At 37.7% G+C, this 27775-nt stretch overlaps 1 protein-coding gene across 1 annotated transcript; it reads right to left on the bottom strand.

Annotated features, from left to right (window-relative positions):
* Nucleotides 1-8449: 8449 nt before the first annotated feature.
* Nucleotides 8450-9391, bottom strand: LOC119538713 (olfactory receptor 1440-like). The gene has a single exon (XM_037841836.1). The coding sequence runs from the start codon at nucleotides 9389-9391 to the stop codon at nucleotides 8450-8452; it is 942 nt and encodes a 313-aa protein (XP_037697764.1).
* Nucleotides 9392-27775: the final 18384 nt, after the last annotated feature.

Below are 27775 nucleotides of genomic sequence, written 5' to 3'. Positions count from 1 at the left end.
AAACAAAGGCAAACACTATAATGCCTTACCAATATGGACTAACCACAATGTGTAAACTCAAAATCGAATCTTAGAGCACAACTTATCAGTTGAATGCTTTTTGTAATGGTCCCTAGATTGTAAGCTCTTATGGCAGTCACATCTATTCCTGAATTGTAATGGCTATCTCCAGATTCTGATATGCTGATCCCTTTTTGTGTAACCTGATCAATCCCTGGAACTTTGGGTATCTGTGTGACACCTGAAACTCAGAGTAGAACTTGGCAGATATGAATGTCAGTATTAGTGCATATAGCAACTGTTGGGAAGGCTGAGAAAGAGTCCAGACTTCAATTAGAGATATGAATGAAGCAGAAGTAGTTAGGACTAGGGCAAATAGGGCCAAAGGGTAGAGGATGATACTGATTATGTTTTAAAACTTCAAGTTCCATGTGAGACCAAGGGAAGAAATGTTTATTTGGTACAGGATCTATATTTCCTAAACAATTTAACTCACACAGTTTGTTCAAATACCATAATTATTTGTAACTTTTAATAAGAAGTGAGGCCTGGTAGGTTTGCATAGATTAGTGTGAAATAGCAACACATCCCAAAGTAATTTGGACAGAAAATAAAAAATATATATGCAGGGCCCCCTTGAGGAGCTGAGGGAAATGTGGAGGTGCTGGGCTTCCTCAACTGGATTGTTGCTGATGTTCTCACGAACATTGAGGACTTGGGACTTGCCCTGATGAGGCTTATTAATGCAAAGGAAAGGCTAAACCTGCTTATAATTGTGCCTAAGAGTCTCCCCCTGAGTGCCACTTTGCTGCTCAGATACGGCCCTTTCTGTCTAGCTAAGCCAGCTTGGCGGATGAAGTCACTGCCCTACCCCTACATGCTATCTGGCTCCCTGGGGCATAGATCTTCCTGGCAATGTGGGATATGGCTCCCGGGGATGAATCAGGACCTGACATTGTGGGGTTGAGGGCATCTTCTTGACCAAAGTGGGGATGAGAAGTGGAGCAAAATAGAGTTTCAGTGGCTGAGGGATTCTGGGTGGAGTCTAATGGTCATTCTGGTGACATTCTTGTGCATGGTATAGATGATGCTTTTTGAGTTTTAGTGCTTTGGAATGGCTGGAGGTAAATACCTGAGACTGTTGAACTGCAGCCCAGTAGTCCTGACTATTGAAGATGATTGTATGGCAATGTAGCTTATGGGGCGGGGTGTGACAGTGTGAATGTGAGTGTCTTGTGGATGGTAATACTTTTACCCAGTATGTGGGTGGATGGGTGGGGAATTGGGGATAAAAAACTAAATGAGGAATGGGGTGGGAGGGGGATGATTTGGGTGTTCTTTTTTGTTTTTATTTTTATTCTTATTTTTACTTTTTCTGGTACAAGGAAGATGTTCAATGGATGGATTGGGATGATGAATGCACAACTATGTGACGGTTCTGTGAACAATTGATTGTGCACTTCGGTTGACTGTATGGTATGTGAATATATCTCAATAAATTGAATTAAAAATCCTTTAGTATGGTTTAGGAGCATTTATAGTTACTCATTAAATTACTTCTGACTTATTTTGCCCATTTAAACTCAGTCATTTGCCTTTTTTTATTCAGAGGAGTTCATTATTTATTCTAGATACTATTCTTTTGTCAGGCATTTTTTTTCAAACTACAAATCTCTTTTATTCTCAATTGATGTTCCTAATGACTTTTTTTTTTTTTAAGAATTAAAATAAAGTATAATAAAAGAGACAATATCACCAATGCCAACAGTCCTACACCCCTCCCTTATATCCCCCTCTCACAGGCATCCAGCTTTGGTACATTGCCCCTGCCACAGCAAAGGAAGCATAATACAATATTTCTGCCAGATACACTCTCTAGTTTCCACTGATTGTATTTTTTCCCCAATAGCATTCCATTTTTAACACCTTGAAAGGTTGACATTCATTCATTCTTCCTCATGTAAAAACATATTTGTACATTTTACCAAAATTGTTGAGCAATCTAGGTTTCACTAAGTTATACAGTCCCAGTCTTTATCTTCCCTCTTTCCTTCTGGTGTCCTACATGCCCCTAACCTTCCCCTTTCAACCATACTCACAGTCATCTTTGTTCAGTGTATTTACATTGTTGTGCTATCACCCAAAATCATGTTCCAAACCTCTCACTCCTGTCTTTTCCTATCTGTCTGTAGCACTCACTTTAGTATTTCCTGTAGAGCAGGTATCTTGTTCACAAACTCTGTCATTGTCTGTTTGTCAGAGAATATTTTAAACTCTCTCTCATTTTTGAAGGACAGTTTTGCCAGACATAGGATTCTTGGTTGGCAATTTTTTTCTTTCAGTATCTTAAATATATCACAGCACTTCCTTCTTGCCTCCATAATTTCTACTGAGAAATCTTCACATTGTCTTATCACGCTTCCCTTGTATGTGATGGATTGCTTTTCTCTTGCTGCTTTCAGGATTCTCTCTTTGTCTTTGACATTTGATAATCTGATTATTAAGTGTCTTGGAGTAGGTCTATTCAGATCTATTCTGTTTGGAGTATGATGCACTTCTTGGATCTGTAATTTTATGACTTTCATAAGAGATGGGATATTTTCATTGATTATTTCCTCTATTATTGCTTCTGCCCCTTTTACCTTCTCTTCTCCTTCTGGGACACCCATGACATATACATTCATGTGCTTCATGTGGTAATTCAATTCCCTGAGATGTTGCTCATATTTTTCCATTCTTTTCTCTATCTGTTCTTTTGTGTGTAGGATTTCAGGTGTCTTGCTCTCCAGTTTCTGAATGTTTTCTTCTCCCTTTGCTGTTGTATGTCTCCATTGTGTTTTTCATCTCTTATGTTGTGTCTTTCATTCCCATAGGTTTTGTTTTTTTCAAACTTTCAATTTTACCTTATGTTCACCTGGTGTTTTCTTTATATCCTTCATCTCTTTTGCTATATCTTCCCTAAACTCATTGACTTGTTTTTTTAATTGATTTAGCATATTTATTTGAAAATCTTTGATTGTTTCATGAAAGTGAAACAATATCTCGACTGTATATCAATTAAGATGTAAGTTTGTCCCTTTGACTAGGCCATATCTTCAGTGTATTTCTAGTTTTCTGTTGTCTAGGCATCTGGTTTCTTTGATTACTCCAATCATATTTTCCCAGACCAAAATGGGCTCACATCTCATAATGGGCTAATATTCAGTGTCAGGTTTCCTTGAGGGTGTGTTTTGGAAAATTGACAGACTTTCCTGTGAGGCCTCTAACTACTGTGCTCTTCCTAACCTGCCCATCAGGTGGCCACTGTCAGCCTGTCACTCTCCACTGGTGTAAAGAGGTGTGGCCCCTTTAATTCTCAGCTTAAGTTGTTTCTGTTTTGACTTTTCCCCCAGGCCCTGGGGTCTGAGTTCTGAAGGGAGGATAAGCACTAGAGTTGGGCCCTACCTCCTTCCTCTTAGGGAAGATACACCCCTTTAGGGTGTTATCTTCTGCACTTGAATAACTTGTTTGTCTCTGTGACTCTGTTAACTCCACCCCTGTCTGGATCTGAGTGCTGTGAACTGAAAATGGCTGGTGCTGGCTCCAATGAGCCACTCAGGTTGAGAGAGACAAAAAGGGAAAGAAAGCCCCTTTTCAGAGCCAGTCCATGGACCCCAGTTTTGCCCATCAGCCAGAGATAGCACCTGGTCTTCTGGGCTCCCTTTCTTGGGACACAAGAGTTTTCTGGCTCTCTAAGTTCAGCTGTCTCTAAAAGCTTCTGTTATTTTTTTTAATTTAATTTTTTTCTACCAGTTCCTCTTCCTCTCCACTGGGAGCAATCTCAGGTTACTTTGCTGCTTGTTAGGGATTTGTCCATGTTTATAGCTTGTAGTCAGCAGTCCACATTTGTTAATTAAAACCCCAGTTGGAGCTAGGCTGAGCTATATTCACTTGCTCTGGGACTGCTGCTTTCTCCTACAGTGAGGGAGGGGGGTCCCAGTGCAGCTCCACAGTATTTACTTACAGCTTTTATGCTGCAATCTTAGCCATTCCACCCATTCTAGGTTGGTATATGATCTGTGGACAGTCATGGTTGTCCCCCAGCAGTTGCTTCAGATTATTTACTAGTTGTTCCTGATTGTTTATTAGCTGCTCCAGGGGGCTAACTAAATTTCACACCTGTCGATGCTGCCATCTTGCCCCTCCTGTCAAACATTTTTGTATTAATATCTGCTCCAACTTTGTGGCCATTCTTTCCACTCTCTTTAAGGTGTTGCTTTTATGAATATAAGTTCTGCATTGGAATATATTAACATCATTATTTATACTCTTTGTTTCCTACTTAACAAATATTAGGCCACAAAGTATTTTCCTTCTAAAATTTAACTTGTTATGTTCTTTGTTTCTTGTTTAACAAATATTAGGCCATAAAATATTTTTCTTCTAAATTAATATTTGCTTCTAAAATTTTATTAATTTTTGCATTCATTTTACAATCTTTAATCCACCTGGGATTGATTTTTGTAACACAGGTATAAAATGTCCAAATATGTTTGTAGTATATAGCCTCAAAATTTTAATCTTAAAATTCTCCCTAGAGAAGCAGTTTTCAGAATGTAATCCATGACTCTTGATAGTCTCTCAGACCTTTTCATGAGATCTAAATCATGCATGGCTGAAAAATCATTCAAAAGAAAGATGGCTCAAAGGATTTTAGTGTAACTAAGTGCAAAATGTTTATTGAGGTGGTTCCATATTTGTATTGCTTCCACCAATATAGCACACTAACCCATATGTAAGTAAGCCCTGAGTTATTTCTTCAACCATCATAGGGAACCAGCCTACATGAGCCAAAGGTGCAGTTGAAGGAGGTAATATTGGAATCTGGGCCATACGTTCCTATGATTCCTTCTGTAAATGCTTGGATTCAATCCCAAATCTGCCATTTCCATCATAAAATGGATTGGCTGCTTTGTTGCATAGTCATTGTGTACCCTAAATCCAGCTGCTCAGTAACTTATAGGACACAGTATTTTTTAGGAGGTATTTTTTCAATGGAGAGTTGTTTTCTGATGCAGAAGGAATGTCCTTGTTACAAAATCATAGGAGTCTGTAATGACTCTTCTATTGGGGCCTTCTAAAGACTCCACATGTAATCTTTATCCATCAGGTAGACCTTTAAATTATTGGATATATTGAATCATATGATCAATGGCGAGGATAACTTGCATCATTTGCAACTGCCACAATGCTTCCCCTTGGTCTACACCCCACTTAAAACTAACAGCTTTCTGGATCACCCAATAAAGGGATTAGATCAGTATTCTCAAATGTAGTATACGGTGTCTCCAAAATTCTAAGTGACTAAGTAAAAGCTGTGCCTCTTCATTAACGGCAGGAAACACGAGGTACAGCAACTTTAGAGGTTATGTTCTTGTGTGCCAAAATTAGTGAACCTCTGAAAACATCACCTATATGGCAGGCTCTTAAATTTTTGTAGGGCTTAACTTTTTTTGTAGCATTTAGTGTTCTTTTCATTTTCTGATAAGTACATGGTTAATATGCTATCAAGTGTGAGAGGCTGTGAGGACCTGCTCCACTAAAGATAACCTATATGGTATGGCAGCTGCAAATAAGTTACCACCTAATTAAGTTCATAATAGTCATTAACCTTTATCCACCTGATTTTTCTAAGGGCTAGATTGCTAACTGGAAAGGAATACAATGGGGAATGTTACTATTGATTTATTGAGTCTTCAAGTCTTTGATGTTTGCTCTAATCTGTACACTTTCTCCAGAAGACAGTGTTTACAATCTTGGTTTGGGCTGAGGACAATTTCAGGGGTTTCCACATGGTTCTTCAAACCAAAATGACACTTATCCATAGGTCAAGGGACCAATCTGAAGGTTCCTCCAGTACTGAACATATCTATCCCAATTTTACAATAGAGGACAGGAAAAGTAACCATAAGATGTGTCTGAAAATTTATTGGACCTTCTGTGAGATAGATTTTAGCCCCAATTCATTTATCATCTGGCCTCCAGAAGCTCCCACCTCAAATGAAGAAACAATGGTAATGTTTTTCAGGCTCCTGATATTATTATTAGATCAGACACATTTTTTTTATCAATATCAGATTCATGATTTTTTAAAATACACAACTAAATCTTACTCTAGTCACTTTTCCATCTAACTTGCACCTTGGAGTACCATGATCTGTTATTCATAGGCACAGATTCCTGGTGATCAAAGCATCTTACTTTTCATTCCTACTTTTCTTTTCATTATGGTAATGATTCCCACCTTGTATGTGACACTCAAAAGCTATCAATTGGTCTTGGCTTTTTAGTCCCATCATTCCAAATGATACCAGTGAGCTCAGTTCAAAGGCAGAATTCCACTGTCAACCCCCTTCTACAGAGGAAAAAAATCACCACTAAACTTCTCAGATATACCTTAGTACCCCTCACCAGTGTATCTTTATGAGCTCAAACAAGGAAGTGTCTTCTGTCATCTCCCTTGCCCCCCAGTCAACATAGATGACAGGCTCTCAGTTCTTGCATGGTTAATCTATGCTATCACTCCACTTCCTGAGCTTTGTGACCTCTTTCTCCACACTATGCTTTGAAAGTTCTGGCACCTCTGCTTGTTGCTGTAGGGCATCAGTGTGTCCAAGTTTTATGGAGACATTTCTAACAGGATCTCAGGATCAGCTTCAGGAGTATTTGGGCTGGAGACCTGTTAACTAACAAGGTAGCAAGTTATCTGTCTTTCACACAGTCAATATCAAATGGAATAACAGGGATAGGATAACAATCCTAAACACTCCTCTTCAGAAAAAGAAATAAGAAATAGAGCATTCACTCCTCTATAAAAATTCCAAAATTCTACTAGGAAGATCTTATGAGGAACTCTTCTGGGGTTGTGGACTAAGCTGTGGTTAGGGGTGCCTTCCTTTCTCCCCAGTCCATTTTTGCATGGTATCTAGTTTCACCTTCTGGGGATTCCTTCCTTTACCTTTTATCTTCCTTGGTCACATTTGGAGAGAAAATTTTAGAATATGTCCTGCTTGGGGGCTTAGCAGCTTTCTCTGTCTATTCCTGGTCATAGAATATCGGTGGTCATATCACACTTTTAAAAGTCCAGATTAATAGTTGACTTCTTATATACTCATTCGAATCAGCTCCATAGACCAATAGCTGCATCAATTTTTTCCAGATTTCTCCTCTCCTTTACTCTCTTCTCTCCTTTCCTCTCCCTTTCTCATCTTCCTCCTCCTCCTTTTTCACCTTCTCCTCTCTCTCTCTCTCTCTCTCCCTCCCTCTCTTTCTCTCTCTCTTTTTTCTCTCTTTCTCTTTAAATACTTTGTGGCTAACAAATTTCTTTGGGAGAATGACACCATAACTACCTAACTTTCTTTTTCATGAACAATTGTGTCCAATTAAAAAGATTTACTAAGTAAGATGTTTGACCTTTTAGAAGTTTAAACAAAGCATGACAACATCTTTTATTTGGTCCTTGTTGGAAGACTGAGTTTAACTGGTCCTTTTTTTTTTTTATCAGAGTTCTTCTAATTTTTACATATAATAGTTAGATATGAGACTCAGTTATATAGTCTAATTCTACAAGTCTCCAAATTTCTTTTCTTCTCTTTTGATTTTCTTTCATTTTTATTTAAAACCTTACTAGTTGTTTTTTTGAGCATATTTTTCTCTTCTAGAACTTTGTTAAATGCATCCAACAGCAAATAACATGTGCCACAAGCATTCTGTTTTCCCACTTTTTCACCTAAAGCTATATGTTCATTGTTTACATAATATCCTTTCCAAGTTATCACAGAAGATTGTTGCACCAAATGTTTTACTGTGCCAAACATGAATTGTTATCCTTCCAGCTTGCAATAACAGATTCCTTGACACCTTTTACTTTGCCTTAAAGACACTTACAAATGTTAAAGTTTTATGTTCTTTTACAACAGCCCATCACTACCTGTACAAATTTCCATAATACTTACCATAAACTGAGTTATGTAACAGCAGCAAACAATTTAAAACAAAGTTTTATTTCTTGCTAACATTGTGTGTCCTTTTTATGTAAGCTTGTTGGTCTTCTCCTGCATCATAAATATCAGCATCATCACCATCATCATCATCACCATCAGCCCTCCAGCTCAGCTATTAATGGGTGTATAGGAAAGAGAGCTGGTGGTAAGGCACAAACATATAAAGCCTCTGCCTGGAAGGGACATATGATACATATGTTTCATTTACTAGATGAGGTCACATCGACAAGACTGACTTCAAAGAGATGAAGAAGTTTAATCCTCCCCAAGGAAGTGGAGGGAATGTAGATACTAATGCAGAGTTACACAATCTACCATAAGGATCATTTATTATCATTTGTATTTTTCATACATTGTTTTGTACATTTTGTGTCTTTGCCCTAGAAGACAACCCATAATCAATAATGTCAGGAGAATATCCTCTTCTTCCATCTGTGTAGGGCATCTTTGATTTCCTTGTTTCTTAGGCTATAGATCAATGGATTTAACATGGGGATCAGCACACTATATACAACAGAAGCCAACTTGTTTTGATTAAGGGAATCATCAGAGCTAGGGCATAAATACACAAAGGTCCCTGAGCCATAGTAGAGGGTCACTGCTGCTAGGTGAGAAGCAGACGTATTGAAGGCCTTGGACCTTCCTTCAGCTGAAGTGATCTTCAGAATGGTGACAACAATATAACCATAGGATGTCATGATAATCAGGACAGATGCAAGTCCAAAGATCACTGTGAGCACAGAGGTGATGACTTGTAAGAAAAAGGTGTCAGAGCAAGACAGGGTCATCAGTTGAGGCAGGTCACAGAAGAAGTGGTTGATGATGTTTGGCCCACAGAAATGGAGCTGAAGTAAGGCATACACTTGGATAAATGAGCCAAAGAATCCAGTTATACAAGATCCTGCTACCATCTTCACACAGAGGCTGGGAGACATGATGGCTGTGTAGAGCAGAGGATTACAAATAGCAGCATATCGATCATAAGCCATGGCTGCCAGAAGAGAGCACTCAGACAGAGCTACACTTGAAAAGAAGAAGTATTGCATGGCACACCCCATAAGGGAGATGGATTTCTGCTCCTGAAAGAAGTCTGAGAGCATCTTGGGTTCTGTGGTGGAAACATAGCAGATATCTAAGAAGGCAAGTTTATTGAGGAAGAAGTACATGGGTGTGTGCAGGTGGGAGTCCATCTTTATCAGGATGATGAGACCGAGGTTCCAGGACACTGTCATGAGGTAGATCCCTAAGAATATTGAAAAGAAGACAACTGTGAGCTTTGGAAATTCAGAGAATCCCAAGAGGATGAACTTGTTAACTGTAGTGCTGTTTCTTTCTTCAGCCATTGCCATGGGCTTCTGAAGTATTTAGGGAAAAAAATGAAAAAAAATCACTTGTTATTCCAGTTTTCTAAGGATATCAAAATTAAATATATGATTGCCTCAATAAATTTTTAATCAATTAATTAATTAAATTATGAATGTGTGAAGTTACTCTGTTTTTCAGCTCTTCAGCTAGATGATTGCCCTGTGAACAGTGCAATAAAAAATAAATTGCCACATAATTTTGTATTTCTTATATTTTAGGAACAATTTATTGAAGTATAGCCAATATACAGAAAAGAACATCCATCCATAATAGTGTAAATATCCACCTACATTAGTTTTTTCAAAGAGTGTATTTGGAAAGAAATGTCCCTTCAAATGACTGAATTGGAGTGGGGAAGCAAAATGAAATCTATTCAAGAATTTTACAATTAAAAAAAGGAACTTCATATTATGTTGTGGTCATACATGAAGGACTAATTACTTAAACCAACAACTAAAAATTTCAGATAAAATATATTAGCAATCTCCTCAAAAGCAACAATTAATTGGTTTTTAAATAAGCACAGCACAGAATAAACACTAAGTGAAAATGGGAACTCAGGAAAGTAGCAGAATGGTGAAACTGGCTTTAGCATTGAAGATGTTTTTTTAACTACATAGCATTATTGAGATCATGAATAAGTGCTCAGTCCAGATGTAAAGAGTAACAGGAGGCTTACAGTAAAAGCTGGGATCCCAGTGAACTACACCATTGGTATAAATGTAATTGGCAAAATAACCATCCTACCAAAGAACTGCAAAGAGCTCTCTGTCTAAAATCTTGGCATTGAGTAGAGAGGATGAAGTTGTTTTAATCTTCCTTGGGAATTTGTAAATATAAGCCATTTTGAACCTTATTTTTAGTTTAAAGATGTCCAGGACTGGTAGTACTCTAGGCAAGTGTGATTCAATATAGCCAGTTCACAGGCTACGTTGTACGTGGTACATGGTACATGTCTGCTGTGAAATAAGGAGCTTGTAGCAGATTTGGCTAAAAACCAAGAAAAAAAAAAAAGGTAACTAGGAAAAAAATAAAACTTGTAATGTATGGAAAAATGAAAGACTTGTCTAAATAATTCATGGTGCAAAAAAATTTATAATAAAAATAGAAAATATTTGAACTAAACAGAAGCAACATAGACACCACAAATCAAAACAAAAATACCATATGAAAATTTGTGGCATATGTAGGAATTGAGAAAAGATATGGAATGATATGCAACTAAAGCATTTAGGGTTGATCTATGTGTAATAGGAATAGAACATTTATGCTATTACATCATGTTACAAACATTTGCTTATTAGCACTTACTAACAGCCTGTTGTACACATGTAATGATACTAGTTCTTGAAAAATAAAAGGCTATTTTAAAAGCTCAAGGACTGAGTCAAGGGAAATATATTACCTTAAATATTTATATGAGAAAATAAAAAATATTGAAAATAAATGCCCTAAGAAAAAATAGCCCAAAAATAGCTAAAAATAACCCATATATTTGAGAACATCAGGCAATGATCAGGATATCAAAAAAGAGAAGGTGGAAAAAAGCAGTATTAGGAATGAAAGGAAGTACGTAACTGAAGATGCAGCAGAGAGGTGTTGGTAAAGATGTAGAGAAATAGGAAGCCTTATGAATTGCAGGTGACATTGTAAAACAGTGCAGTCATTGTGAAAATCAGTATGGTGATTCCTCAAAAGGTTGAAAATAGAATTGCCAAAAAAATTGGCAGTCCTATTCCTTGGTATATACACCACAGAACTGAAAGCAGGGATGTGAACAGATACTTGTACACCAATGTTTATAGCAACATTATTCACAACAGCCAAAAGGTGGAAGCTACCCAACTGTCCAACAACAGATGAATGGATAAACAAAATGTGGTAAATACACACACAATGAAATATTATTGAGCTGTAAAAAGAATGAAATTCTGATACATATTACAATATGGAGAACTTTAAAGACATTATGTTGAGTGAAATAAGCTAGACACAAAAAGACAAATATTGTATGGTTTCACTTGTATAAAATACCTAGAAGAAGTAAATTTATAGAGACAAATAGTAGATTATAGGTTAACAGTGGCTAAGGGGTGAGGGAAGTTCAGGAAGAGGGGGTTATTGCTTAATGGGTACAGAGATTTTGTTGAAGGTGATGAGAAAGTTAGGGAAATGAAAATTGGTGACAATAGCACAGTATTGTGACTATACTTTGTACTACTGAATTACACACTTGAAAGTGGTTAAAATGGGAAGTTATGAGCTATTACCCCCCCCCCCAAATTAAAACAAAACAAAAGCAATAATAAGGTAGACATCAGTGGAGGCAAACTAGGTGTCATACCTAAAGAGGTAGACAAGCCAGAAGCTTAACAGAAAGATCAAAGAAAGAGATAGGGAAAGAGAACCTGGCTAAAATCAGAATAATCCCTGGCTGTGCACTTTGACAAGCAACATAAGAGGCTTTAAAATGCAAGGGAAAGAAAAAAAAAACCAATTAATCCAGAAGAGGGCAAGAAAGACTAGAAAAGGGAGCAGAGAACAGAGGGACAAAAAGAAAACACAAAATGAAAATGATCAATTTTAACATTAATATATAAAGAATCAAATTACATGTAATATGATTAAATGTTTCAGTCAAAGAGAAAATATTTGCAGACTGGACTTCAAAACCTCTAGCATATGCTCTTTTAAAATTAACTTTATAGTGATATGCTGTTTAAAAGAGTCCTATCTAAAAAATCAATTTATGGAAGGATTATAAGTAAAGAATGAAAAAAAAATGCCAACAAATTAATAATAAATGTAATCTGGTGAAAGTATATTAGACTCATTTAAAGCAGACCACCTCAGGCAAAATAATTACTGGGATAAAGGGGATCACTTTCATATGTATAAATGAAAATATTCACCAAGAAACAGTGTATTTTCTAAATTTTATGCACATAGTAAACATATCCTCGAATGACATAAAGCAAAATTTCAGAAATTCAAGAATTAGACAAATCCACAATCAAATGGGGCTGTTTTAAAAATATATCTCAGAATAATTTATAGAATAAGCAGGCACAAAATAAGTGAGGATATACAAGGTTTGGGCAAATTTGTTCATATATGAACAGTGCCTCCACTAACTGCAGAAAGCACGTTCTTTTCAAGCTTTCATAGAACATTCATATAAAATGAGCAGACATTCTAAAAATCTTGAAGATGAGCAAGTGAAGAAAACTTACACCACAGGATAGTAAGACTTCCTTTAAAGATTTGGTAATTAAATTAAACAATTAACTAGTGTCATGGGTGTAGAGGGGCAAATGGTATAGTAGAGAGCCCCCAGTTGGAGTCTCCTATATGGACACTTGATTTACCATAGAAGTAGGTAGCTCTGCGGAACAGTGGGGAAAGGATGGTCATCCTAGTACACAGTAGTGTGCCAGTTGAGTAACTCTAAGGAAAAAAGCAAAGAAATTGGAAGTCCCTCACCTTATAATAAGGTGCATAAATGCAACCAACTCCATGTGTGTTTTACTCACAAATTTGAAAAGCAAAACTAATAAGATCATATAAGATAAATTCAGAGAATACCTTTATGTCCTAGAACTAGGGAACAATTTTCTACACAAGAAAAAATAAGCACTAACCACAAAGGAAAAGAATCAATTTAATTACCTTAAAATTAAGAATTTATTTTCTTAAAAAAAAAAGCACAAAGAAAATATGAAAAGACAAAAATACAAGAATGGAAAAAGATTTTCAACACATTCAGGCACAAAAGACCCATATCCAGAATATACTGAGAATGTTCACAAATCAATAAAAACAGGTAAGCTAATAAAAAAGCCAGAATATTTTTTTTAAAGCATTTGGACCCACTATGAGCTGGCATTGGGCCAGGAATCAATTTATTTTCTTGCTGCCATACACTAACACACTATAATAGGGGGGCCATGGTGCTGCTTCCAATCTCTGGGTGTCAAGAGTCCTTGAAATGTCTGGGCACTCCCCTTTCCTTAGTGCATGGTTGCATGAGTCAATGGTAATATGTCCCTTTGGGGAAGGACTGGGAGAATCTTATCACTGTCACTTGCAGGATTCTTTCTCCTGGGAACCTGCTCTCTTTCTCCTTAGGGCACCTGACCAGCTGCCACAGAAGAAGTAACAGCAGTCAGTTGATGTTAGCCAATCTCTGTCATTATCCATCATAGTGATGGCACAGTGGTTGCACGAATGGAACAACCTTGGTGGCAGCAATGGAGGCTCTGCATGGATGCAATAGCATGAGTTCCCCTTTATCAATGCTTATTTACATACAGCTGCTGCTCAATATTCAACCTGCCTGTAACTGAGACCAACCAAACATTTAATAGCAAACTGATTACATTGAACTCCTTTAATCCTGAAAGGGGCATTTATTCATTTTGATAGAAATACACACATATTCTCAATATGAGTATTCCTTTCCTGCTCACAGGGTGTCAGCCAGCACATTATCTTTTGACTCACTGAGTGTTTAATCCACTGACATGGGATCACACATATCACATTGCCCAAAGAGTAAGCTTTATAGCAGAGGAAATACAGCTGGAGACAAGACCATGGATTCCACCAATGCTCTTAAGTACCATACCAGAAGCTTCTGGGCTGATAGAGTGACATACTGAACAGCTGAAAGTAAAACTAAGGTGCCAGCTCTAAGATGATACCCTGCAAGTGTGGGTATCCTCCAGAAGGCCAAATATGCCTTAAATCAACACCCATTCTATGCTGCCTTATCCTAAATAGGTAGATACATTAGTCTAGGAGCCAATGGATGGAAGTAGGAATGGATCAGGTGCCACCTCTACAATGATACCCTGCAAGGGTGGGTATCCTCCAGAAGGTTGAATATGCATTAAATCAATACCCATTCTATGCTGCCTTATCCTAAAAAGGTACATACATTGGTCTAGGAAACCATGAATGGAAGTAGGAGTGGACCTTCTTACCATCACTCCTTGTGGTGACCCACTTAGGGAATCCCTGTCATTGTGGGTTCTGTGAGTTTAGCTGTCCAGGCTCCAAGAGAAACCATGGTCCACTGGTGACACTGCAAGAATCCCATTCAACTTTAAACAACAGTTATTGCTCAGCCACATTTGGATTCCTTTGCCAAGAGACCAGCAGGTAAGGAAAGGAGCCATTATCCCATTCAAGATAATTGAACTGGTATATGAGAGAATTATATCAGTTATCCACTAGGGAAACTCTTGGTAATCCCTTGCAAAATAAATTGATGGGTTTGGTAGCCATGGCTGGAGAAAGGTATAGTCCTCAGAGTCTCAGACTGTTCCTTGATGAGAGTCTGGGTCTCCTCAACAAGTAAGCCACCTAAACCAATAGATGGGTCAGCTGAGGTTGAGAGGAATTTAGAATGGAAAATAAAGGAGCAAATGATGAATAACGAGTATTAGTTGTAGACTCAGTATCTGATTCAGTGGTAGGGGTATTGTTTATCCTATTTATCTTTCATTTTTGTCCATGAAAAAGAGATAACCAGAATTTGAAAGAAACATTTACAAAAGTTATACAATTCAAGTATTTCACCTTCAGCATATATGAATTTGCTCACAACAGCATTATTTGTATTAGCCTCAAATTGGAAACAGTCCAATATCCATCAATGAGATAAGTAAATTGTGGTCTAGTCATACATGGCAATGCTATATCAAAATGAAAATCAACAAACTAGGGCTGTGTGTTTACATGGAAGATCACTAAAAATAGAACATTAAATTTAAAAAGCAAGAAACAAGAGAATAATTCAGCAGGAATCCAAAAATCAGATGCTTAGGACAGGGAAAACTAAACTATATTGTTAGGTGATATATACATAAATAATAAAGTTATGAAGAAAAGCAATGAAGTGGTAATATCTTGTGGGGACAGAGACTTTTACGATTCATAGAGACACAAGGAAGACTTCTGAGATGATGATAATGCTCTATTGCCTGATTTCTGTTGTGTAAAAATATGTATTATGCACTTTTGTACATCTGTAACAATTTTACAATAAAAAAAGTAAAAAGAAAAACTTTTAAATAGAAATGATTTAAATAAGGTAATTCCCCAATGACATAAAGACCTGCTTTGAAACTGAGACTTCCAACAAAATGGTGAAATGTAGCACAACTCCTTCCAAAGTGGAACCAAATTCATTCCTGTAACTTTCTATGAACTTTCTATGAATACCTCCAATTGTCCACACACTGTAGACCGGAGAGCATGAGTTTGCTGTAGTAATCGGTAATCTCCATTCTAACCTAGGAGTAAATTTAACCCTTCCAACTTAAATAAATGGAACAATTTTGGGCTTTGTTTTTGCTGGAAAATAATATCACATTCCTAGTATTAAATTGAAATTTTCAGAGGTCATTTTGTCCAAATTTCCTGCCTTTGAATGCACTTAAATTAGCATCACCCAAGATTTTTTTCTGGAAAAAATATACACATTAGAAATGTCAGAGATTGAATCATAACCAAAATGTTGATATTTTTAGTTAAGAAATAATGTAAGGGTCCGAAGAGACATGAAGGGCCAGTATGGATTACATTAATAATCATAATCAGTTTCCAGTGCCTGCAAAGACAGCAACAAAAAACCATTTTACTATCTTTAAAAATGAGTTGAAATATTACATTTATCCTAAATTATACTACCCAAAGAAATCATACCATCAAATTCCTTTGCTCTGTCTAAGAATAATAACAATTTCATTGTGGTTTCTCTGTTTCAAGTTAAGAAGTTTTGATTGTGTTTGATTTATAATAATGGGGAAATTAATTATGAAAAGAAAGGTTATAGTTTACCACTTGTTCACAGAATAACTTTTGGGTAGATTACTTAATTCCTTGGAGCCTATGCAAAGTGGTAAGTGTGTAATCACCTCATAGAGCTTTTGTGAACTATTAGTTAATATATGGATAATACAGTGTCTGCCACATGACAGGCTCAAGTTGCTATTTTAGTAAGAGTTTGTTACTAATTATTATTATTATTATTATTATTTGAAGGCAGTTGGTAAGTAAATCTTTCAAAGCTATGGTAAATGAAAGCAAAAAGAGGTATCATTAGGTAATGAAGAATATGCAATCAAATGGTCCCACATTGTATGATCTCAGGAAATCTCCAACCCTCCATCCACACTCCACAAACTGGCTAATATTTATCATTCATACAAGAGATTTTAATTTTAACCAAAAACCTCAATTTCTGTTATAAGAAATCTCTTCAGCTGGTGAGGGTAAGATGAGGAAACAGAAAAATAGCATTTGGAAAAGGGGAGGAGATTAAAAGATGGCAGGGAGGGAAGCAAAACATTATTACTTGAAGTCCATGGGTGGTTTAGGAGAGTAAGACAGTGAGATGAAGGGGTAAAAGTACAAAGTGGAGCAGCAGTGGGGTGATGGTGAATTGCAACACTGAAGACAAACTGTTCTAGGATGTCCCTGCCAGCATTACTTACACAGGTATTCCTGACAATTCTGTGCTGGGTAAAACCTTGGAGGGGTGTCAACACCGCTGCCTTCTCTAGATCTGTATGATGGTCTTGCCCTTGGACCTCGGGAGAGCAAAGAGCTCTTTCAGGAGAGGTGCTTCCAACTAGGGATTTTCTTAAACTTTCCTTGGGGTCCATTGAGGATGTAAGAAAAAGCAATTAACAGTAGATAACATTTTCCATTAATTATTCTCTAAGGTGTTGGAGGAAGGAAACTAGTGGTAAATTTTCTCAGCTTGTCCTGTTTTTCTGTCCTCATGATTTCAATTAAGAGTTATCATTTCTGTAGTGCTTGTCCTATGTATACACTGTCTTATGTATACACTTGTCTGAGCACCTACATATATTAACTTAATCCTACAATAGCCTGGGTGACAGGTACTCTTATGCTCATTTCACGGATGTGAAAACTAAGATGTACAGGGGCTGAGTAACTTGTCCAAGGCTACTCATGAATTAGCAACGGAGCCAAGTTTCAAATTTGGGTAGCCTGGCTCTAGTGTTGGCTCTTAACAAGTATATTCTCCTGTCTCTAAGACTTAACTGAATCAAATTTCAAGGTTTCTTTTCAGACATTAGAACAAGAAGGGACATTTGGGCTTATCAGGGTTAATACTTTCAATTTGGCTTTTGGGGTTATGATTGAGTTAATAACCACAAAGTATGTGGGGCATAGTTAGTGGCCCTGCCTTGTTGTTACGGTTCAGAATATGCTAGCATAATTACTATTTTCTCCAGTTCTTTCTAAGGCATATATTTTATAAATTTGAGGTCATATTACTTCAACTATTTTCTTTTCTCACCTAAAATACCATGTATATTTTCTAAGTTATTTACAAATGCTTCATTACCATCATTTTAGTGGCTACATAGTGTGCTATTTTATGGTCATGTCATGGTTTACTCAACAGTGTCATTCTTATTAAACATCTGTTTGTATTAAATTTTATAACATTATGAATAAAACCCATATGTCCTGATCTCACCAGCCTGTGGCAGTAATACTAGGTTATAATTTGTTTTAATATTCAAATTTCATGGCACAGTCCCCTACCCTGCATGACTCTAGAAATCCAATATTTTCCTAGTTTCTCCTCTCCAAGTATCACTGGGAAGTTCCAAGAAATGCTTACATGTTCTCTGGCCCTTTCTGGTTGTCATTGTCATCATAGACATTGGGTCCTATGTAGCTGCCCTGCTCTTTTGGCAAATTCACTCTCATTATTTCCTGCTTTTCTACTTCCATGCTCCCTTAATTCCTGGCAGAGTTTGCTAATACTAGGCTGAAATATAATTACCTTATATTTGAAAACTTGGCAAAGAACAAAAATAAATTTCCACTTGAAGAGCAGCCAAAATTGGATATGAGATATGAGTAGTCTCATTTCCATAGCCAGGCTCATCTACAGGGTCTGCTATAGTCAGTGTATCCTTGGTGTCCAGGCTATTGCCAAGTAGCACATGCCAGCTTACCTCTCTTCTATGGAAATGCCTTGCCTGGCAAGCCTATATGTGTCAAATGCCTGAGGTCCACATAAAAGAAACCATTTCACCACTACAGCTCAACCCCTGAAACTATAAACCAAACCCTTAATTTCTGCTCTAGGATTTGGGGCCAGGACTAGTGTGAGAGAAGTGAGGCACACAGGGTGCAAAATTTAAAGAGGCACTCACTCTTGGGGCCATGCAAATATAAGATGCGTGGACCTTTCCTTGTGAGGTTTGATTTTCTTTCCCTGATAACATCAATGGGAGCTGGATATTCCACAATTGCCTCTTCAGAAGCATTCTCCATCCTTCTCTACCCAGCGACGAACACTGGTGAACTAAAATATGGACAGCCTCAATGAGCTCCCTGACTCTTTCCTTCCAGTTGAAAGGCTTTGACAGAACAGAGGGTGGGAAGAGACTGAAGGCAGGGTATTCATTTCTGTGGCTCCATCTTGCTTTGTCCCCATGGGTGTCTTCCTCTATGAAATCTACCGCCTCCACCAGGTTTCTCTTTAGGTTTCAGGAGCCTGTCCCTCCCTTTGACCATACTGACCTAGCTGTAATAAATGATCTCAATGATTACTATTACCAATCCTGCCCATGTCATTTAAAATAGAACTTTTATTAAACTCTCCTCAATCATGCTGTTGAATTTTCTATTCCAAACTTTGAATGATGCAAGGAGCATTTATTTCCTTGAGGGGATGTCTCCCTTCCTATCCACAGGGGTAGTCCTTACCCCAGGCTAAGTCCAATAATCAGAATTCCCTATTCTTTCCTGAAAAAAATAATATAGAAGACATTATGTTAGTTAAAATTAAGTATAGCTACAACTGACAGAAAATTTTTAAAAAATAATTATATATTTTCACACATAAACATGGGCAATAGAGGGCTGATAAAGCAGTACGTTGTTCATTAGAGACCCAGGCTCCTTAGTGATTGTTGGTATATCACCCTTAAAATGGCTTCCACTCAAATCCAAGGTGGTTTCTTCAGCTCCATCCATTATGCTACATTCCACCCAACATGAAGGAAAAAGGGACAAAGAATGCAGGTCTGCTCCCTTTAAGGACAGTTCTCAGAAGTTATATGTATCATTTCTGCTTATATTTCTTGGGATGAAACTAGTCATATTGCTGCATCTAGCTGCAAGGGAGCCTGGGAAGTATTTTTAACCCATATGAAATGCACAGGATGATATTTCTGAGGAAGAAAGAGAAAACAAGTATTGGGAATCAATTCGCAGATCTGCCACAAAGATAATCCAGTCTAATTTGCATGGATCCAGGATCTACCTGTGTGTTTGATTTTCATAGTAATTCTTCTGGTGTAATAAGAGTATATAAAGAACCCATCTGGGATGTTTTGAAGCTGTATGTACTCCAGAGAAACATGCTCTAACATTTAATCCGTTCCTGTGGGTATGAATCTATCATAAGTAAGATTTTTTGATGAAGTTACTTGAGTTAGTTGCAGCCCATCCTATTACTGGAGTCCTTTATAAGTGGAATGAAATTCAGGCAGAAAGAGAGACAGCCTCAGGAAGCAAGAAGGTGAAATCAGCGGAACCTGGAAGAGAAGAGAGTGACCAGGAGACACCACCATGTGCCTTGCCACTTGACAAGCCAAGGATCAGATTGCCAGCAGTCTGCCTGAGAATGCCATAGTCTTAAGGAAGAAAGCATTGCCTTGTTTATGCCTTGGTTTGGACTATTTCCTCAGCCTCAAACTGTAAGCAAATAAATTCTCCTTGCTTAACCTGGCCCATTTTATAGTAATTGCTTGAGCAACCCAGGAAATGAAAACATCATCCAACTTTCTTACCATTGTCCAGTTCTACTCCTAATCTGCCATGCCCAAATGCTTACAAGAACACACACACACACACACACACACACATACATGCACACACACACATTTACCAAGAAGAAAAAAGTTCTCCCAAGTACAGGACATTTTAATGCAAATTGGGGGTAAATAAAAACATTTGTCAACATAATCTTCAGTGATATAATTCTGCTGAAAGATGAACACAATGTATGCTTTTTAAGGAACATAATATCTCATCTGATGCATACAAATTTCTGTTACTTTACAGTATTTGTATTTCCCCAAGAATACTGTAGAGGTACTTGGCTTATGTCAGCCTAGTAGAATGGTCCTTCCCAAAACAAACTGAAAGTATGTCCCAAAGAAAACCTAACTTTGCTGCACCTTGACCAGCCTTAGGAGGTTTATTTTAGACTTCTCATTACTTTTTTTTTGAAGCAATTTTATTGAAATATATTCACATACCATACAATCATCCAAAGTGTATAATAAGTTGTTCACAGTATCATCATATGTGATATTGTGCATTCACCACAACCATCAATATTTGAACATTTTCATTACTCCCCCAAATAAAAATAAAATAATAAAAATTAAAAATAAAAATCCAAAAGAACATCCAAAACATCTCATACCCCTCCTACCTCCTTATTGTTCATTTACTTTTTGTCCCAATTTTCTACTCATTTGTGCATATGCTGGATAAAGGGAGTGTGCCACAAGTTTTTCACAATAACATGGTCACAGTGTGTAAGATATATAGTTACATGATTGTCTTCAAGAATCAAGCATACTGGGTTTCAGTTCAACAGTTTCAGGTATTTCCTTCTAGCTATTCTAATTCATAAAAACCAAAAAGGGATATCTATATAATGCATAAGAATAACCTCCAAAATGACCTCATAACTCCATTTGAAATCTCTCAGGCACTGAAATTTTGTTTCATTTCTCTTCCCTCTTTGGTCCAGAAGGATTCTCAATCCTATAATGCTGAGTTCAGGCTCATCCCCAGGAGTAATGTCCCACATTGCCTGGGAGCCATGTCTCATGTAGGGGGGAAGGCAATTGGCTTAGAGAGAGAGGCCACATCAGAACAACATAACAGGTTCTCTGGGGGTGACTCTTAGGCACACTTATAAATAGGCTTAGCCTCTCCTTTGAAGTAACAAGCTTCATAAGGACAAACCCCAAGATCAAGGCTCAGCCTACTAAACTGGTAGTCCCCAGTGCTTGAAAGAATATCAAGAATTCCCCAGGTGGGGAAATTTACTATTATCACATTTTTTTCCCAGTCCATCAAGTGGCCTTTGCAAATACTTTTTTATTCTCTGCCCCAGTTACTCTGGGATGTATTGTGGCTTCATGCTAACCTGTATAAACCAACCAGATCTCACCCCCTATTCAAGATTTCATGTAATTATGGGATGGGCTGCACCATTCTACTTCCCTACCAACAGAGAATAGGTATATACCTCACTCCACATTTTCTCCAGCACTTGAATTCTTCTGTTCATTTTTTTATACAGTATTTTTCATACCCCATACAATCCATCCTAAGTACACAATCAATGATTTCCAGTATAATCACATAGTTATGCATTCACCACCACAATCTATATGAGGATATTTCCAGTTCTACAAAAAGAGGCAGAGGGAAAAAATGAAGAATACAAATTAAAGATAGAAGGAAAGGAAAATAAAATAAAATAAAATAAAATAAAATAAAATAAAATAAAATACAATGAAAAAGTCAGACAACACCACCACCAAGAATCTCATACCCCTCCCTTATATCCTGCTCTGATAGACATTTAGCTTTGGTATATTGCCTTTGTTACAATTAATGGAAGTATCCTACAATGTTACTGTTAACAATAGACTCCAGTTTGCATTAATTGTATTTTTTCTCTATTTTCAACACCAATTTTCAACACCTTTCAATGTTGACATTCATTTGTTCTTCCTCATGTAAAAACATTCTTATTTTTATACATTGAATCACCATCATTGACCACTCTAGGATTCACTAAATTATACAATCCGAGCTTTTATCTTCTATCTTTCTTTTGGTGTCATACATGCCCCTAGCCTTCCTCTTTCAACTTCACTCACGCTCATTTTTGTTCAGAATACTTACTGTGCTACCATCACATGGTATTGTGCTATTCATTTCTGGATCTACACAATGAATCCTGTTGAACCTTCTGTTGTACTCTTTCAGCACCAAATGCCCAATCTCTAACCTCTTTATATCTCCTGATAAACTGTGTTCTCAACTTTAACTCTCAAAGTTTGCTCATCAATGTTGGTTCATATTAGAGAGACCATACAGCATTTTTCCTTTTGTATCTGGCTAATTTCACTCAATATAATGTCTACTGTCTACAACCTGTCTTTTGGATTTTATGTCATATTTTATTTTATTTTTCTTTTCCTCTCTCTCTCTCTTTGCCCTTACTGATAGTCTTCATTTCTACAATCTTCTCTAAACCTTGCTCTCCTCACTTTTCCTATTTGCCTTTAGTGTTCCTGTTAGTATTTCTTGTAGAGCAGGTATCTTGTTCACAAACTCTCTCAGTGTCTGTTTTCTGAAAATATTTAAAATTCTCCCTCATTTTTTATTTAATTTTAATGAAATATATTCACATACCATACAATCATGTAAAGTGTACAATCATTGTTTACAGTTTCATCATATAGTTGTGCATTCAACAGCACAATCAATTTTTGAACATTTTTGTTACACCGAAAAATAAAAACAAGAATAAAAATAAAAGTAAAAAGAACATCCAAAATGTCCCATACTCCCCCCTCCATTTTGCTCATTTATATTTTGTCCCCATTTTTCTACTCATTTGTCCACACACTGGGGTAAAGGGAATGTGAGCCATAGGTTTTCATGTTAAAATGCAACAGCATATGTGAAAGAAGGGAGCCAACTCCATCTCTGTGTTCATGCAAAAGAAAGTTTTAGTCTACTCATTCCTAAAGGTTTTTATAGCATACAAGGTAGTTTCCTATGTGACTGTTCTCAGGTATTTCAGGGAGGGTACATTTTTTCTAAAGCCATAAGATATGATTGCATGTCTTTGATCTCAAGGGACAATTTCTTTGGGGCTAGATGGGAGACAGCAGGAGAAGGAGACAGGAGCATGGAAGGAGCCCAGCTTTGTCCTTATCTAAATTGGTGCCTGCCTTCAGGCACACTAAGCTTTGGCCTTCTCCCAGCCTGGTGCCTGCTTTCAGGCACACAATGCTTAGGAGGCAGCCCCCTGTATAACCTATCAAGACAGGGAAACTTCCATGTCTCCACATCTCCCCCCTTTTTATTATGATTACAATTTGTTGTAATGACATAAAGCTCATTCATGAGGATATCATGGGGGTTCCAGGAACAGGTGCCACATCTTCTTAGGCTGGTCCATATGCACTGGATTCCTAAAAGGAAAACACAAAACACAGCAATAAGCAAGAACCATTTAACTAGAGATGGTAGAGAAAACATGTGACCCCGGAGCTTGGGTCTAGCCATTGCAAATAATTTTGTAGAGTACTAATAGCATTGGCATGCTCTTCATTGATTTGGGTGGGATGGAGCATTTCTAAAATTTGTGTTTTTAGATTATCCACATCACTAGTTAAATTATCATGAAATGCACCCCACAATTGTTTTTTAATATCATTCCAAGTGTGATGTGTATTATTCCATTGCAAAGGGGTTACGAAGATGGACATCATCTGCCAATCACATCTTAAGGTAAGGTGCTGGGCAAGGGCATCTTGCCTATCACCTACAAATTCAATGGCAGCTTCCAAAGCTTGAAGCTGAGTAGGGATCTTTTGATCAATGCTTTGTTGAGTAAGGAATTGTTGACTAACATTCTCAATTGCAGAGTTCATGAAGTGGGCTGTTTGCACAGATTGGGAAATGGCCACTGTAGAGGCAGTAGCTGAGGCCAAAATAATGACTGCAGAAATGAGGACTGCAATTAAGGTGAACAAAAAATGAGGGACCCAAATTTTTTGTAAAGCTTGTTCAAGGATTGCAAGAGCAGAAGATGACTGCCACTCATGGGTTAAATTTACTGGAATAAATACTTCAGACTGTCTTTTTAAAACTATTAAACTTGTCATGTTCTTTTGGGTGATATTGGCATTAGAAATACAAGAAGTAAAATACAATTAGTTTCCTGAAAACAAGATATTGTAGTGATCAGAATATGTGATATTAAGAGAGTCACTAATTAAAAAGACATAAGGATGAGTGGCACAAATTAAAACTTCTAGAGTGGAGTCATGAGTAAAAGCCATGTTTGTGTTGTTGGTAGAGTCATACATAATACACCAAATAGTCTACAAAAAACGTGCCAAGCTGCCAGAGTGTATGTTGTGGTGGCCAGGAGTTAAGCTGGGGAGCAGGAAAGCTTGGTGAGTCATTGGTCCAAACAATAGGTTCAGAGGACTTGGCTTCAAGGTGTGTATGATTATCATTCCAATGAACCAACTGTGTATGATTACCAGACTTAAGACATCTTACAGGGCTCCAATCAGTGATGGTGTAGTTATGGATAAAAAGAACATGGGGAATTTTGTCACTGCAGGCAACCCAGTTAACAGACACACCTGTAGGTATGCCTTTATCATGTCCAGTTGGGCAAGGAGGGTTAGGGGTTGGCACAGAAGTCTTTTTAAGAGGTTGCATTTCCATAGTCAATGCCCCCTACAACTATAAAGGTGAATGTGTGAGAGGTATTCTGTAGCCAAAGGTGATTGCAGGGTTTAATGCAGTATTTTACATTATGAGATACACAAAGGGGTAGCACAGAGGAGGCAAAGGATGTGTTACTAGTTGCTAAAATCCAGTGGCTGCCATTAAGTAAAGGGCCACTAGGTGGCACATTTACTCCACCCAGCCAAGTGGTTATGTTGTTAGAAACAGGGAAAGGGGAGTCTGCCCATGTAATGGCTTGGAATAAAGGAGGATCCAAGATGTGTGCCCAATACAGGTGGGCTGAAACACATTGAAGTGGAAAGAGTAATAAGATTGTAAAGATAAATGTTACCATGCTCTGGCAATGGATAATAGACACCATTGCCAGGAACAATGTTTCTGGATTTACAGGGGTGCTGGTTTGTTGAAGCACTGCTTCAGCCTTTTGAGTAGTTTTCTTCAGGGCTTCCCAAGTCATCAATGGGGACTGCTGGGTTTTTGGCAGTCTCATCATTGGTGGAGCCTTCCCTTCCATTTTCAGGTTGTGGAGTTTGGGAACTGGATTTGGCTTCATCCATGCCATGCCACAGTTTGATGTGTCTTGCTGGGATCCACTGGGGACCTGCTGAGGTGGAAACACAAGCATATCCCCATCCCCAGGTTAATAAGGGCACTGGTCCTTCCCAGTGTCTAGTTTGTCTATTTTTCCAAAGCACAGGAGGCGTCACCATTTCTGTATCTTTTGTTTCACACAGCACATGGAAATGGCACTGTGCTGGTGTCAGTCCATCATCTGTGAGATTTAAAAAATTAAGAACAGATAGGGCTTTAGCTGTTCTTGCAGAGGGATCCATATTCCCCCCTTTTTGTTTTAAAAGACATGTTTTTAGTGTGTGATGAGTGCGTTCAATGATCGCTTGTCCTGTAGGATTAAAGGGAATGCCAGTTATGTGTTGTATAGACCATTGAGAACAAAAAGTATGAGAGCAAGAAGAAGTGTAGGCAGGGCCATTGTCGGTTTTGAATTGATGCAGCTGTCCAAGAATGGCAAAAGCCTGTAATAGAAAGCGACAAACATGAGCTGCAGTTTCAACTGAGAGAGGAAGTGCAAAGAGAAATCAAGAGTATGTGTCAATAACAACATGAAGAAAACAGAGGTGACCAAATGGGGTGAAGTGGGTGACATCCGTCTGCCAAATGGCATTGGTCTGAAGGCCGTGAGGATTGGTGACATAGATAGGTGGTGCTAAATTATGTAGTTGGCAAGAAGGGCAACTACAGATGATACTTTTGGCTTGTTGAGCTGTTAAATCAAACTGTTTTTGTAAACTGCACCAGTTTTGATGAAAGAATTGGTGAGATTCAATAGTGGGGTGCAGAAGTGATGATATGAGGAGATCAGCTTGTTGATTACCATGTGTTAAAGACCCTGGTAGAGAAGTGTGAGAGTGAATATGCATGATAAAGAAGGGGTGATGGTGGGCTCAGTTTAGTGCTTGTAATTGAAGGAATAAAAGAAGATTAGGTGCCAAGCAACTAGCACTAACAAGAGCAGTTTCTAGGTGTTGAACAGAATAAACTGCATAGGCAGAATCAGAGACGATATTGATTGGGTCATTTGGGAAAGTTTGAAATGCTAAAACAAGAGCACCAAGGTCAGCTTGTTGGGTAGTAGGATAGTCATGTTTTACGTGAGAAAGAGTGGAGGTCTAGATGGCTGCTTTGCCGGTTTTTCTTGATCCATCGGTGAAAACTGTGATAGCATGAGGAATGGGACAAGTAGAAGTAATGCGAGGAAAGACAAAAGGCATAAGGTGAAAAAAGGTTAATAAAGGATCTGCAGGAAATTGAAAATTGAACTGTCTGGGATAATCATAAATGGCTGCTTGTAAGGAGGTGGAAAAAGAAAGCACATGAGTAAACTGATCTTTGGTAATAGGAAAATAAATAAATAAAATTAGGTTCATTACCGGTAAGATGAATAACACGTTTGAGATCTTTGATGATAAGCTGAATAAGTAAGCCAATATACGGGGAAAGAGATTTCATTGGGTAGGAGTGCCCAAGGAAAAGCCATTCAAGAATGCAGAGTGTAGGAGAAAGTTGTCCAATCAATCCAGTGGGGGAATGATCTGTCTGCAAAATAAAATATGTTACAGGAAGTTGTGGATTAGTGTGAATAAGAGAGCAACGTTGGATGGTCTGTTCAATGAGAAGCAATTCTTATCAGCAGTCAGCAGTAAAGGTGCAGATGCTGTGGAGGTTGGAATTTCCCTTTAACAAGGAGAAGAGATGCTGTAATTGATAAGTTGGGATACCAAGCGAGGGACAGAGCCAGTTAATATTACCCAAGAGTTTTTGCAATTCATTAAGAGTAGGCTGATCAGAGATTTTAAGGCAAATATGCTGGGGTGCTATGTTAGCACAGGGCGCTAAGTAGCCAAGATACTTCCAAGGTTCTGTTTGTTGAATTTTCTCAGGGGTGATAAACAAACCCACTGCTGTGAGGAGGTCTTTTGTAAATGATAATAAATGAGCCAAGAGATGATCAGTTGATGCACTAAGCAAAATGTCATCCATATAGTGGATGAGTTTACATTCAGGGAATTTGTCACAAGCTGGACATAAAGCTTGACTAACATAAGACTGACACAACGTAGGGCTATTTAGCATACCCTGTGGCAAAGCTTTCCAATGAAACTGCTGGGTGGGGGCCTCATTGTTAATGGCAGGTAAGGTAAATGCAAAACGCTATCTGTCTTTAGGGTGTAAGGGAATAGAATAGAAACAGTCTTTTA

This window comes from Choloepus didactylus, chromosome 6 (assembly GCF_015220235.1).
Source record: "Choloepus didactylus isolate mChoDid1 chromosome 6, mChoDid1.pri, whole genome shotgun sequence".
Taxonomy (NCBI): domain Eukaryota; kingdom Metazoa; phylum Chordata; class Mammalia; order Pilosa; family Megalonychidae; genus Choloepus; species Choloepus didactylus.
This window is presented reverse-complemented; position numbering and strand designations above follow the sequence as displayed.

What these genes read in the sequence shown, in the direction of transcription:
- LOC119538713 (XM_037841836.1), bottom strand. Translation starts at nt 9,391, where the DNA reads ATGGCAATGGCTGAAGAAAGAAACAGCACTACAGTTAACAAGTTCATC.